The sequence below is a fragment of the Theobroma cacao genome, chromosome 9 (genome assembly GCF_000208745.1).
Source record: "Theobroma cacao cultivar B97-61/B2 chromosome 9, Criollo_cocoa_genome_V2, whole genome shotgun sequence".
Taxonomy (NCBI): Eukaryota; Viridiplantae; Streptophyta; class Magnoliopsida; order Malvales; family Malvaceae; genus Theobroma; species Theobroma cacao.
In genome coordinates this window covers 32,536,172-32,551,728 of record NC_030858.1, presented here as the reverse complement: position 1 = coordinate 32,551,728, position 15,557 = coordinate 32,536,172, and the positions used below count along the sequence as shown (strand labels likewise).

At 34.6% G+C, this 15,557-nt stretch overlaps 1 protein-coding gene across 6 annotated transcripts; it reads right to left on the bottom strand.

Annotated features, from left to right (window-relative positions):
- Positions 2,304-15,275, bottom strand: LOC18590153 (indole-3-acetaldehyde oxidase). 6 transcript variants are annotated; one of them, XM_018127399.1, is made up of 14 exons: positions 15,234-15,275; positions 14,504-14,587; positions 13,569-13,633; positions 11,992-12,298; positions 11,666-11,902; positions 8,210-9,907; positions 7,248-7,501; positions 6,854-7,063; positions 6,411-6,629; positions 4,303-5,268; positions 3,941-4,036; positions 3,668-3,766; positions 3,187-3,376; positions 2,304-3,088 (listed from the first exon to the last, which is right to left on the bottom strand). In XM_018127399.1, exons 5-14 carry the CDS (start codon positions 11,820-11,822, stop codon positions 2,871-2,873), a joined length of 4,107 nt encoding a protein of 1,368 aa, XP_017982888.1. In that variant the 5' UTR covers positions 11,823-11,902; positions 11,992-12,298; positions 13,569-13,633; positions 14,504-14,587; positions 15,234-15,275; the 3' UTR covers positions 2,304-2,870. The 6 variants fall into 6 exon arrangements, with proteins under 6 accessions (XP_017982888.1, XP_017982889.1, XP_017982890.1 ...); XM_018127400.1 differs by having other exon boundaries at positions 11,992-12,087; XM_018127401.1 differs by lacking the exon at positions 15,234-15,275 and adding an exon at positions 14,696-14,976.

Here is a 15,557-nt window from a genome sequence, read left to right as displayed (position 1 = left end):
AGCCGTGTATATATGTACATATAATATTTTTATGATTAACATTAATAAGTGTTATAATGGTGATTAGCAAAATCAAAAACCAAGTTATAATCCAACAAGCCCAACTCATAAGCAGTGCTAGATTCCTTATTACATTAATGATAGCCAATCAGTTAATTCTTCATGAAGGCAAATTTAGATTTTAAAACTGCCACTTGCTCAAATTGGGTAAGGTATCCTTAAACAAACTAAAAGGAGCGTCATATTTTGCGTCGTTAAGCAAATGGTCAATTTTATCTTAAACATATGTTTGGCTTGTGTATTTCTTTATATATCTCCATGGCTCACGAGAGACTATTTACTAATATTTTTTTTCCTTTTTTCGCTTAAATTAGACAAGGAGCCGTTAGTCATAGTGTATGTCCCACGTGCTTAATTAATTGCTTCTTTCGATCTTAAAATTTGAGTTTAAGCTCAATTAATAAGTTTGTGCAGATCTTATGAACTTACATCTACAATCTCAAAAATATGCTTAGGTGAAAGAAAGTTTTTATTTATAAAATCAAGATCCATCTTATTCGTTATTGACATATTTAATTAATATAGGTTCTTGTTATATTGAGTTTGTCACTCATAGAGAAGAAAGATTCATTTTGACTCGATATATTTCAATAGTGGTATTTCTCATAAAGATTTCATATCAATGAAAAATTGAATAAATTTCGATATTACTTGTTAAAGTGATATTGTTATAAAAATTTTTATAAATACATTTTTTGAAATTATTATGTTAAAGTAAGTATCTTTTCCCAATACATTGAAATTTTCATATTAACTACCAACTATTACATTTAATGCAAAAATATTATTAGAAATTGTATCCTAATTAATCTTAAAGATGGTCTTACGCCACTTATTAGCAAAACCCATTAATATATTATCTTTTTCAAATTTGATGAGAATAATGTATTAAATGAAAAAACATTTCTTAAAATAAAAATTGAACTAGCCTTAATAAGTGCCTATAATCATTCGGTAATTGGATCTTAATTTTTTAAATAATAAATAAAATAAGAAAATCTTTAAAATTTTGACTTCTTCAATGAGTACCAAACCCAAAAAAAAAAAAAAGTAATTTCTTTTTAAGGGAAAAATTATTATCATCATCTTCTTAGTCACATCAGCTCAATTATTATTATTTTTTTTACAAATATGTTTGAGACATGAAGGAGTGATGTATGAAAGAATATGGGACATATGGTGCAGCTGTAAAAACAGTTGCTGGATTTCAGAGATCCTCAAAGAATTCAAAGGTGTGTTGTGCCACTATCCAAGTATTTTGATCCCCATGAAACATGCTTGAACCCGGTTTTTAAGCATCTTCGGCTGCATTATGCTGTATTTTACTTATTTATTTCATTTGATTTACTTATTTATATCTAGAGGCTGCTACGTTGAATCAAGCATTGTTCCCTCCTTGGGTTCATCATGCAAGCCGCATGTGCTCACTGTCGATCAATGATGGCAATCCCAAAGTCAACATGAACACACTTGCATTTCCATAAAACATGCCCTGTCAAACTTTTTTTTTTTGTTAGTATTATTGGATTTTTCTTTTTAATTTCCATCTCCATTAGATTGATTAGAAAGAGATGTCAATTACTGTCCATTTAATGGGTTCATGAATGAAGAGACTTCTTGAAATCCATACTGTACAACATTAATTATTTTGAAGACTATGAGATAGCTTTATTTGAAGTTGAAGCCACTATGTTGACAAATTTGAATTCAAAGCTAATTTTCAAGCAGTTAATCAATGATTATCCTCATCCTACGCTATTAGTGGCATATGTGCTGCATTTACCTTGTTTATTCTCCATGAAGGAAAAAAAAAAACATGTTTAAATTATCAAAAAAAAAAGAGAGGGTATTTAGTATGAAAAAATATTTAATGTATTGACAGTGTATTAACTTCTATACACTATTAGATAATCAAATCTTGATATATCACTAATGAAGTATTATTTTAAAAGAAATAAGAGATTAATATTGAAATCTGATACCGCTTTGAGAGGTATCAAGATTTGATGGCGTTAGTTGTGTTCCTCTAGAATTCTGATTTTTGTAATTACATGGGACACAAGCTCTGGATGTGCATTCTACCTTTTTCATGGTAATTCTTGTAAAGCTGATTTTTGAATGATATAAATTAAATGTCTTATCTTTCCGAAAAAAAAGATTTGTTGGCGCGGCTGTATATAGAAACTTCCATTTGTCGTTTAGATAAGAGGTGGGCTTAGGCTTAGCAGTCTGCACTTTTCGGCTTCGATGCCTGACGGGTCAGATGCATGGGCTTAAGTTATAAAATCACAAGGACATATGATTCTAACATGGTATTAGCCTGGCTTTTGGGTGAAATGTCAAGGCTTTAAGGCATTATTACCTCAATTGTTATCACTTTACTTGAAAAACATACGAGTCTCAAAACTTCTTCCGGCTTTCACTTCTTGTCCTGCTGACAGCAAAATTGTTTGTGAGGCATGTAGGACTGGATTCGAACCTTAGCAACCCCTTGCTCCCAAGTTGACAAGTTCCTTCAAGACAAAGCCTAAAAGCCATTTGTTCAGTTAAGCAATAATTGTGGTACATAACAGGCCAGGCCAGGCCACGCCAGCTGCCAGCATGTTGATCATCATCAAATACTCTTTAATTTTGCATCAGACTAAACATGCCACCATGTTTCCTTATTTTCATATACTATTCAGTTAGCAAATTACAGACCAAGCCCATAACAATTTATAATAGACAGTACTTTCATGCTTTTTTCCAACTTGTCAAAGGTTGCATGTGGGGAATTACTAAAATTGAACCAGCCAGCCAGTAGAATTGGCTCACTTTGTGCCCATTGTCCATTTCAAGAACTTCTGAATGCTGTCAAGCCCGCACAGCTCTTTCACAACAGGCATGGTGGCAGGTGCCTCCAACTGGAATGTTGAATTAGACCCGTCTAGGCCGCTCCATGAAAGAAGTTGCTGCCTGGCTTCTGCTATAGCTGCCCTTGTAGCACAGTGAACTGAAACTGCTAGAGTTAATGGCGGCTCGCCAGAGGCTGCAAAGGAACAGATAGTGTAGTTGCAGGTGTAAGTAGAATGCTTTAGCAATTTTATGACGAAAAGTGACACCAATATGATGAAAATTTAAACTTGCCTTTTGAAGAAAGTACACGTTTTTTATGATGACCACTGCTGAGGATTTCGACATTAAATTGTTTAGGTATGGTGTCCATTGTAGGGATCTTATAAGTCCAGGTGCCATTTGTAGTCACTAATCCATCTGAGTTTGTGGGGTATTCTTCAAGCATGAAGAACCCAATTCCTTGAACATAAGCTCCCTCAATCTGAAATAGACATTTTTTAAGACCTAAATCACATAGATCCTGTTGACAGATGACTAATGACAAGCAATGCAAACAGAGTTACTTTCAGGGGGTTCCATCCACAATCCTAACTCCCTGGATATATACACTGAGAAAATCATTCAATAGCATTGATGTGTAAATGTGGACCAAGGGATCCATAACCATAAGCATGCCTCGGATGGATATACTTAAGAATAGAGATGAATAAGCTTAGGTTACAGAGCAAATATATTAAATTGAAGTGATGCAAAGGATTCTACTCAGGCTAACCTGTCCTAAATCCACAGCAGGGTTTAAGCTTTGGCCACAGTCATATATAATATCAGTCTGCAGAATTGTGGTTTCCCCTGTTAGAAGGTTGACCTCCACCTGCAATGTCAAATCCTTGCAATAGGTAAATATGAAGTTAACCAACAAGATAATATGATTTGTTATGCACATGACCAATGGCCCAAATTGAGATGTGCTTCAAAGAAAAAAAAAACTGCTTCAATAAAACACAAGCAAGCAATTAAAGCAACGAGGGGTGATAGATAAACTTGCCTCACTCACAGCTGCACCATAGTTTAGGTAATGTGTGGAAGAGAACTCAGGAATAAAAAGTGAACTTGCTGATAAGTTCACAGAAGTGAGATGTGCCTGCATTGTGTTAGATGAAAAAAGTGAAGCTGCAATGATAATACAGGCGATCAAGAATATATCTAAAAAACACATTGTAATATTCTCTCCCTTCTTCTCTCAGTATGGCAAAAACTGAATATAAGACCTAGAGCTTTACCAAGATCTGAAAGGTGTGAAAGACATTAGAGTAAGAAGAAAAAAATGCTGATGATATTATACATAGGAGGTAACTTCTCCAACACATCCAGTTTCTGAGAGGAAATAAATGAATCCCAAGTTCATACCTGAAGAACCAATGCCTCCCATTCTATAGATCCCATTTGCTCTAGCAACCTTTCCTTAAGAGCAGTGAGTCTCTCAACCAAGACATTGCAGCAAAGTCTAACTGCTTCACAGCTTGACTCGGATGTTGTGCTGCCACCAGTAAAACCCCCTTGAATTAAACTTAAAGTATCAGATTGTACGACCCTTACTTTTTCCAGAAGTTCTTCTGTTCCACCACATTTGATCAAACTAAGAGCATATGCAGTCATCTGTTTTACTTTTGTCCAGAGACCCTGACCCAGCTCAATACCTCCAACTTCAACAACAATTGATCCATCTTTTAGGATGCTTACTTTCCCTGGTGTTGGTCTCACATTCACTTCATGCACAATAGGCACACGTGAAATTCCTCTTTTTTGCCATTTATTGCATCTGTTGAATTCTTTTATCATTTCACTCCTTTGATAAAAGTCTGAAGAAGTGGCCAACTTATCCCATATTGAAGGTAAAGTATACTCCAATGGTTCACCTGCAATACTCTTGTAAAAAAAGCCAAGGCTGTTGTATGTGTGGAGATTAATATTTCTGACAGAGTCCACTTCAATGGAAAGAGTGGATGCTACATGTTCAATTATAGCTTCAACAATAAAAGATCCCTGAACCTCTCCAGGGGCCCTCATTGCAGATCTACTAGGAAGGTTTGTTTTGCATACTTTTATATTAAAATTTAAAGCACCCCAGTCATATCTTCTAACTGTCCCAAGTATAAGTGATGGCATGAGAATACTTGCATCTGCAAATGCCCCCGCATCAATTAATATATCTAGTTTTAGGCCTGTAATCTTCCCACTTGTTTTGAATCCTACGCTGTAAGTTATTTTCATCGGATGCCTTCCTCCTGCCATTATCATATCAGTCTTGCGATTGAGATACGTCCTGACTGGACGCTGTAATTTGTAAGCAGCAACTGCACAGGCTGCAGCAACCTACACGGAGGAATATAATTAAATGATACATATAACGGACCAAAGATAGTAGCTTTAAAATTTTAGAATTAAAAAAAAATTAGAGGTATGTTATGCGTTAACCGCTTAAGTTAGCATGTATATAGTTTGCAACCACATCTCCTGCACAGAACATATCTTATTGTTTTATGCGATCTAAGTGAGTTCTCCATTTTCTTAATCAATGCTCATAGGCCAGTTTGCATCTAGCACATGATCCAAACTATTACATGCTATGTAGAGGGCAACTTAAGTGAGTACTTCATCGGCATTACCAACATACACCGTGTTATCAAGCACCGATTGGTTTTGAACAGTTTTAAATAGGTCAAATATCTCATTGCCAACTCTCAATATTTTCATCCAAAATCATCTTCATTAGCGTCTAATTCAAATTCTACTGCCTGAGATTTGTATCTCAATCGTGTGCCTTTTAGTTGTTCATGAATGATGAGCAGTTAGTACTCGTATGAATGATGTTATATGTCACCTATGCATTTTCAAGAACCTAGTAGGACTCGAAAACTTTTCTCTGATGTAACACTTCGGGTGAAATCCAACAAAACAAGTCTGGACACTAGACTTTTAAAACTTGTTCCTTTCAGTGCTATGACTGACCTTAACAATAAAAGTTGGCATAATGAATGTAGCAATCTAGTTTATAAATAGATAAGTAATTTAATATGATTAACAGGCCTGAGGATTCAAGTTGTTCAAAAGTAGAGCAGATCATTTTTTAGAAAATCTATTAACCTTAAATATATTTTATCAGCTGTTAAGCTAGTTTCATGTGCTGTACCATATCCAAAGTACTTCTTCAAATAATTATATATGCCAATGCCAATCAAATCAACCAAGTTATACAATTCAGAAGCTTTCCTCTGGACAAAGTTTCATTAAATCAAACACGTATGGCTCCAATCAAACTCTTTCTTCTTAGTAATTACATTAGTTTCACCAATTCAATGCTTAGTTTTACAGTCTTCAAATATTCAATTTGATGCAGGAAAATAGGCCAACCTTTCTACAAAGAAACATGTTTTCCTTTTTCTTAAAACAAAAAAAAGAAGAGAAAAGAAAGAAGGAAAAAAGACGAATAATATATTATAAAGAATGATACTCACAGGAATTGCTTTTATGGCCTTTCCACCAAAGCCTCCTCCAACCCTTCTCGTAATCACACGGATGTTATTTGCAGGAAGAGCAAGACATTGAGCTATTGTGTCTTGTGCAAACTCAGGGCATTGATTAGAACTGTACACCGTCATGCAGTTGTCTTCATCTGGCACAGCAAGAGCAGTTTGTGTCTCCATATAGAAATAGTATTGTGACCCAAGTTTGATCTAGATGAAACAATTCAAAAAGAAACATTAGCAAATTTTCAATGAGAAAAGTTAATGAGTGGCTCCACAAAGTGATTAGTCTGTCTGATTTATAGCATTATTAAATTTCAAAAAGAATTCACAATAGGGATTGTGTTGTAGCCCTAGCAGGTGATGTCAAACAGAACAAGAACAGGGATGATGGGGCAGAGGAAGCAGAAGTAGCAACAAAGTATGGAAGTTACCTCAGCACAGAGAATTTGGTGATCAGATTCTGCCATTCCTTTTGAAAAATCACCAACCTGTTCAGGGTTGAGGAAAGGAGGGACCTCAAAAAAGCTTTGCCTCTCAACAGCCTCTTCTACAGATAATATTGGTGGTTCTAGATTCTCCTTGTCATAATCAATCACTGCAAGGTTTGCTGCCAAGTCTGCATGTCTTTGTGTATCTGCAACCTGAAATAGTCATTTCAACGATCAAGTTGTTAAAGTCAAAATGCCATTCTGTTAATAAAATTAAGCATCAGAAGCCTACAGAGGAAACATATTTACGATTGTATTACATCAATATTAATGACAATTATAACAAACAAAAGAGAGGCCAGAAAGCTAATCAACAATAATGAAATTATTAAATTACCACAAAGGCAATTCTCTCTCCTGCACACTGAGTATGCTCATCTGCGTATAGAGGTTCTAGACCAAATATGGATGTACAACCTACATTCTTCCCTGGAATGTCTTTGACAGAAATAAGTGCAGTGACTCCAACCGGTGGTGATCCAGACTTAAATTTTACGCTTCTCACCCGTGCTAGAGGCTCTGTACTATAAATAAATGCTCCATATAGGCAATTGCTTGGAGATGGAATGTCATCCACAAAAACAGCCTCACCTACATGGTTAGCTGAATGAGCCACAAACGCAGTTTGATTGTACAGAGCAAACAACAGTAAATAAGTGAAAATCTAAGTTGAAGGCCAAAGAGAGCATCCTCTCAAAATGAAAACAAGTGCCGCAAATTCAAACTATTTCGGACCAATTTAGAAGAAACAAGTTACTTTTAACAACCGATATGTTCATGTTTAATGTTTTAAATCACTAGGTATTATCCCAACTAATCTTTATGAATTTGAAGTTTGTGCTTGCAAAGTAGCAATAGTTTTTATGCACAAGCATGTGCATTTGGAGAAACACATAAGCATATACACACATTCACTTGCATGTATGGAAGCATGCAAACATATACACAGAAAGAGATGAAATTATCAGCACCTCTTCATGTTCAAACCAATTAATTTTGGAGGGAATGGTTAATGAGCATCTATGAACACTGTTTTAAGAGTTAAGGTGTTACTTGTAAAGATGTTTTTGTATTTAAAGAATTTCCTGTGAATTTGAGAAGGACAGTACATTAAATGAAAAAAATATTTTTTAAAATTACACCTTAACTGGTAGCCATAAGCACATGTTAACCAAACGTAATTATGCATCTATGCAGTTATGAATTAAACAGCAAAAAAGCATAAAAAAATAAAATATAAAATTTAACAGTGAACTAGTGGTTGTGAGACAATGGAACAATGAGTAAGATACGACATACCAGACGCTTGAATGGCAGCTCCAGCTTTTGTAATTGGCTGTCCTACTGGATGGTACTCTTTACTTGACTGAATGACCTGCTTTGACGATGACAACAATGTTGGGAATTTGATTCCATTGAACTTATCATAGTTCTCTGAATTGGAATCCCCATTCAACACAGCAATACTATATCCATTGCGCCAACCACCAGGAATTTCATCAGGGGTGTGAACTAAGGAGCTTAGGAACTCATAAAGAAAGCCAACAGCCAAACTTGACCTGTAAGCTGGGCTAGAGGTGCCATCTTGAGGTATTACGGTAGTTTCAAGTAATTTAATAGCCTCATAGAGAACATCAACATTTAGCAACTTTCCAGTTAGAAAGTCCTCAACCTTCCTTGCTTTAATGGGATGCTTGGTCCCATAAGCACCAAAAGCCAATCGACAGTCATTTAGCATAACTCCAGTTGAATTTCTACAAAAGGAAACCTCAGCCAAGAAAGCAGCATTCAAATAGGGCAGTGCATTTCCAAGAGGACGTGGTGCAGCACGATAGGTTTCAAATAGCAACTTAGTATCAGTTTCAGAAGAAATATCCCTTCTTGACTCCCAGCAAGGAATCTTAATGCTTAAAAGAATGGTTTTGGAATCTAAGGGAGGCCTTGTGAAGAACTCCTCCAGTGTAAGCTTTTCAAGTTTCTGACCTGTCGTTATATTCATTATTGTACCCACAGGAAGTAGTATGGTAGCAATATCTGATGGAAAATGTTTCCTCTGGGCCATTATCAAATTCCCTCCAACACTACCTGAATTCCTTACGAAACCCGACGCTATCTTCTCCATATGGTCAGCAATTTTCTTGAACACTGTTTTACTTTCTAGGTGATAATCACCTAGATTTTCTTCCTTTAGAGCTTCGATAGCTTTAGAAATTGTCACAGCTGCTCCAATTTCAATCCCTGTCTGGTCTTTCCTGATGATTGAGAGCTCAGGAATATATTTTAAATCAATATATTTTTCGTAGAGTTCTAGTTCCTTGTAATACCCCACTCCTGTGTTACCAACGATAATCTTTACACAGTTTCCATTGTTGGCCTCATTCTCTTGCAATAAGCTTTGAAGTTGCTCAAGACTAGCAGGACTATACCAACGATAGTCTTTAGAAGCCAGACAGGCACCTGCCTTGATTTCCCTCTTGAGAAACTCAGGAAACTTAGAACTTGCATTGTTAGGATTGTATGAAGATAACCTACTCAGCTTTACTTCATCACTTTCTCCTTTTTTCCAAAAGGAGTTAAAACCCAAGTCCTCCATATCAACATCAGCAGCAAAACTTTTACAAGCATCAGCAATAGGGCGGTAACCGGTACAGCGACAAAGGTTACCTGAAATGGCCTTTTCTGCTTCAGTAACTGTCAGCTTGGAGAACCCAGGACGGGGTTCTGGCCTATTGGTTTTATCAGCATTGACAAGAGCTGAAAAGAGAGAAACACACATTCCCGGAGTACAAAAGCCACATTGAGAAGCATGGAAACCAGCGAATCTTTCTTGAATAGGGTGGAAGCCATCCTTGCTATTTCCGACTCCCTCAGCTGTTGTGATTGAACATCCATTTAAACTGCAAAGTAGTGTGAGGCATGAACTCACGGTAGAATCATGAACCTGGTCGAGCGCAGGGTCATACTTGGACAGTAGGACAATGCAGGCGCCACAGCCTCCTGTCAAACAGGACAACAACATTCGGAATTGATTCCCTAAAGATATATCATGCTATTTCATTTGGAAAATGAATGCAATTCCATCAAACAAACTTATTAACTTGTTTCATATCAGGCTTTTGTCCTCTATGGTCCCAAATAAAAACACTGAAACAGTAGTCCCATAGATTTGAAACATCAATTACTTTCATTTCCTCTGCTTCGGAACAAACCAAATAAATATTTCATTACACTAAATGAACATACAGCAACATAAGATATTGCAAAACTGGCTTCTGCTCTATGCTGTTAGAACTTAGACCTTCAGGACGGAAAGGTTAATCAGTAGCCTAAGCAGTGAATTTACATAACAATCAAATCCCGATGATTATATCTTTAACAAAATTTAAGGACTGAATTTAAGCAAATGGATTGGAAACAGCAAAAGCAAACATTTTCATAACCACTCAAATTTTCACTTTAACTGTACCATTCTCAAATTTTAGGTAAAATGATGGATAATGATAAAAACATGGTAAAACGGAATTTAGGAAAATTATTTGAATTGAGCATATTCCAGAGTCAGTAATAAGAAGGTCAACTCTTAACTCAATATGGAAACATTATAGCAGTCAAACTTTGAATTATAAAAATTATTTAAAGCAGTCAAGCTTTTGATTTTCAAGGAAACCATCCCCAGTCTCTTGTGCAGTTAACACTAGCCAAAATTGAAACCAGTTATTGACATTTACAAAAAAAATCGTCACGCAAACAAAAACATGCCACAGAAGCCTGAAAAATTCATCAATCAAACTTAAAACTAAACAGGAATAAGCTAAAATTCATGACACACACACACACACACACACACATATATATATATATAGATAAATTCTACTTCAGAAGAAACCATCAACTAATCAAAGGAAAATTAATTTACATTAGGACCATCATAACAGATAAGATGCAATCAAAGATAACAAATTAGACAAGNAAACAAGGAATAAGACTAAAATTACATGACACACACACACACACACACACACATATATATATATATAGATAAATTCTACTTCAGAAGAAACCATCAACTAATCAAAGGAAAATTAATTTACATTAGGACCATCATAACAGATAAGATGCAATCAAAGATAACAAATTAGACAAGTTTAGTCAGGTTAGGTTGGACTATTTTGAGTTCTAGTCCTTTCAGACACCGTAGTTTGACTTTTGAGTTTCAATCTAAGCTGCGTTGGTTTGGGCCAGTTGTACAGATTTTTTAGTATTGGCCATCTTTTGCACCTTGTACATTGCAAGCATACAGTTATTTTTTCATGTTAGCTTCGGATATGGGTTCGGGGCAGGATCATTTTGAGTTGTGATTATGGTCGTTAACTTTGTCTTCCACTTTCGATCCTTCATACAGTTGGGTACGCGTGCAATAATTTTTCATAACATAACTTTACAGTTTAACATCCATTCAGATTAAAGAAGATAGTCCATTGACTTTCAAAAAAAAAAAGAATAGTCCATCAACCCAGCAAAAGGAAGTCATGTAAAATGAAAAACTCAAGCATATACATTGCTTATTCATTATGCTTCAGAACATTAAACAACCCAACATCGGCATCTGTACCCGATTACTTGATTCATTGGTTAACGTATAAAGAAAGTAAGATTTGAATCTCTTCTCCAAAAAAAAAAAAAAAAACCCAACATCGGCCTTTAACACCATAAAACTCTAACAGAGAAACTGACAAATGAGAGAAAGAAACAGACCTTCACCACAGCCGAGCTTCACACTCTTGAAAGGAGTCTGATAACGCAAGAACTCAAGCAAAGTAGTAGAAGGGTCTACATCTGAAAGCTCAAACCTCTGTCTATTAACAGCAAACACCAGGCTCTGCTTTCTTGTTTCTGCAGCCACCTCCCCCATGACTCAAAACTCGATGAAACTGATGGAAAAACTAGTGCTATTACTAATAGTCTACCATACAGAACTGGAGTCCACGCTACCTATAAAGGCAAATGGCAGAGACATGAAGGCTCCTTTCCTCACAAAAATGATGTCAGAAAACAAAAGGACGTTCCAAACTTTCACTTACTATTATTGATATTATTATCATATGCTTTACATTTGGTCTTCATATCTCCTTCGAGTTGTTTTTTACTGTGAGCAGCCATGAAGGCTTTCGTTGTTCCTTGCGTAATATATAACAAAAGATTCGGGGGAGGCCAAGTCAATCACAAATTTGAAGCAGACACAAGGGACGCAAGTAGAAAAGAAATAGGCCTTCTTTTTGTTTATGATATTTTATTGTTCCTTCCACTGCTACATCAACATGGATGATGTACTGACCTTTGCCATTTTAGAGTTATTATAAGGTTGAAAGGACCAATGGAATGACGTCTCTGACACCGACACCATAAGAAAATGAATAAATCTTTATTGCCAAAATTACATTATCCTGTTCGTATCTCTTAATTTGTTTTCATTGTTTAATAAACTCAAGATATATTTGATTTTTTAATCATCAAAATATATAAAAAATTTCTATATTAAGATATTTTTTTAATTTAATTTATTTATTTAAAATCGTAAAATTTTAATATTTTTATTTTAAAAATTACTTCAATTTAATATTTCTTATATTTTTACTATATTTTGAGTTTAAATGCTAACTGGTATTACTATACCACACCCAAGACCTTTGGTAGTGCCACATTATAATCTGGTGGTGCTACATCAACCTCACGTCACTGTTGACTTTAGCACCATAACAATTAATTTAAATAAAAAATACGAGAGAGATTAAATTGAAGTAATTTTTAAAATAAAAAAATTAAAATGTTATAATTTTGAATAAAAAGATTAAATTAAAAAAAATCCTAAAACAAGGACTTTTCAACTATTTTGATTTTTTTAATAGATGTAATTTTCTGTTTATCTAAACTATATTGATTTTAAGTTGCATGGCTACTTATACTTGACATTTTATCAGAATATGATACCCATAGCCTTGGATGAAATCAGAGCATTCATTTCTACTTAATTCAAGAATTAAGATGATTAGTTAGTACACATTCTTATCTAAAAGGCTCTATTTAAATATTTATTAAATTAAAAATAAAAGATGTCATGACCCGAAACTCCCCTAGAGCTCGTGACAACCGTCGCGGTGCTTTGATGGGCACTCATCTCCCAAAATAGCAACCGGAACCCCGCAAGGCTTAATATCAGTTTCTCATTTCCCCCGGTGAGTAACCGTTGCCAAATTTTATATTTTAAAAGATTTTGAGCTATTTCTAACTTAAAACTGATAAAATAAAAATTTTTATCTCACAGGGGTATTTTGATCATTTTTCACAGAAAATTTTGAAACCAGTTAAAAATGTAGTAAACAAGTATCAATCGCATAATTCACAATTAAAAATAAGTTTAGGCATCTAAAACCTTTATTCAAAATGAAATTATAATTATTTGAATATAATAAGAAGATAAAATGAAATATTCAATAAAATATTTTATTTTCTTATAAATAGAAATTTTGGAATTATGAGTAAATACTTTTTGTAACGTAACAACAAAATAAATTCATTCATACTGTAGCACAATAAACTATTAAATTTACAATATCAAGTGGGCCCATAATAACTAAAATTAAAAAACCTGTGAACCTACTGTTTGGAAGACGCAATCCAATAGAAATCCCCGATGGAACTAGCTATCTACAGACTACTCTGATCCTGAAATGGGTAAAAATGAGGGTGGTGAGGTTATAAAATCCCAGTAAGTAAACAAATACCATTTAAATCAGTTAAAGCCGAGTAAAAAGAGACAATTAAAAAATCCTATAATTTTAAGTATTTCACAATTTGAAAATTCATCCCAACCCATTCAAACGGTTGTATTTCATTTAATTTCTCATTAGGGCTTATGACTTTCATAAACAGTTGGCTCATGCCATCAAATATACTCGATGACAACTTGATCAGAGGCGTACACTCGAGCTCGCCAAGGCTGTTAAAATTTTGTATACTCGTAAAACATATTTTTAGTTTGAAAAACATAACCATTTCTTGGCGTTAGCGGAGTTCATCATCACGAGGTGGTTCGGCATGACGTGAACTCTGTCCATACCTCAGGAGATACCCTACGCGCCTCTCCGACCGAGGTATATATATATATATATCAGGATTTCGTGCCCCTCTAATAAGCTGGTTCACAAAATCCGTCTACTGCAGCAAGCTAAACCCACCATACAATAAAATTTTGACAACATGACAAGGCTAATATTTTACTACCCAACCTACAAGGGTAAAATAAAATAATTCATACAAATCATAAAACACAGCCCAACCAGTCATGCCAACACAATAACAATATAACATAAGCCATCAATTTCCAATCATAAATTTGCAACATGCCAGTGGTCTCAAATTACTCTATTTTTCAAATCGTTATTTCGTTTGAAGACAATTTATAAAGTCTTTTCATTTAAACACATTTTGTTTACAAAACATAAAAATTTACCATTTTAACTCATTTTCATAAAATTCACCAAAATTGAATAAAAACATACTTTAGATAATTAAAATGATGGTAAAGTTACTTACAATGTCTAGAGTGGGAATTTTCGAAATACTCAGACTACTGGTCTTCGGATGCAATTCTCTTGCCTTTATCGGAAGACTCACCACCTTGACACAGTACAAAATTGAGGAATTCACCACATTGGTACTAAATTGAAATTAAACTAATTTAGACTACTAATGCATGATATGGAATGCAAAAGGTCTAAATTTTACCTAAGCACCGTATTGACCTATTTCGGTCTTTTACCCGATAAATTGAAATACGCATCCAATTTAGCTCCAATTGATCCCATTTTTTTTCTAATGCTTCAAATCACCAATGTCCAACCAAATAACTCAAAAATCAGCAAAGCCACATTCATATTCCTTCTTGAAAAAATTCAGCCAAAATGGTGCATCATTGTCACAATTTTTCCTATTTGATTTTCTTTCCATAATTCATTAATTTTCATATCAAAAACCATGATTTCATAATCAAATAACCTAAAATAACATCACATTCTTCCTCACCATTGACTTGAAAATTCAGCTAAGACTAGGTAATGGGAAAAATGAATGTTTTTCTACATATTTTGTTTACTAACATGCTAAACTAACATTAAACACCAACATATATCAAAATCAAATCAATCCAACAATTTTCTTTCTCTAGACCCATATGACCAGCCATGAAAACATGCAATTTAATCATGAAAAATAAGGAGAAATGCTTGAAAATAAGAAAACTCAAGCTTAATAGAAAAAATCTTACATTTTTCACTTAATTTCTTTGAAAATTCACACTTTTTCTTTGATTTTCTCTCTCTAGGGTTTGATTTTTATTTTCTCTCTCTTCTTGCTGGTTTGGCCAACCATGGGGTGGAAGATGGGCTGGTTTTTGTGCCTTTCAAAAAGAAAAAATAATAAATTAATAAAAACATGACACGTGACATCATGTCATTGGCCTGTTTTTAATTTCTTAACTATTAAGCTTTCTCTCTCCACCACTTAAATTCCTTCAATTATCCATGATAATATTGGATAAAATCCATGTGCTGGACAAGTGTCGAGTGCGTAAAATTATAATTTTGCCCCT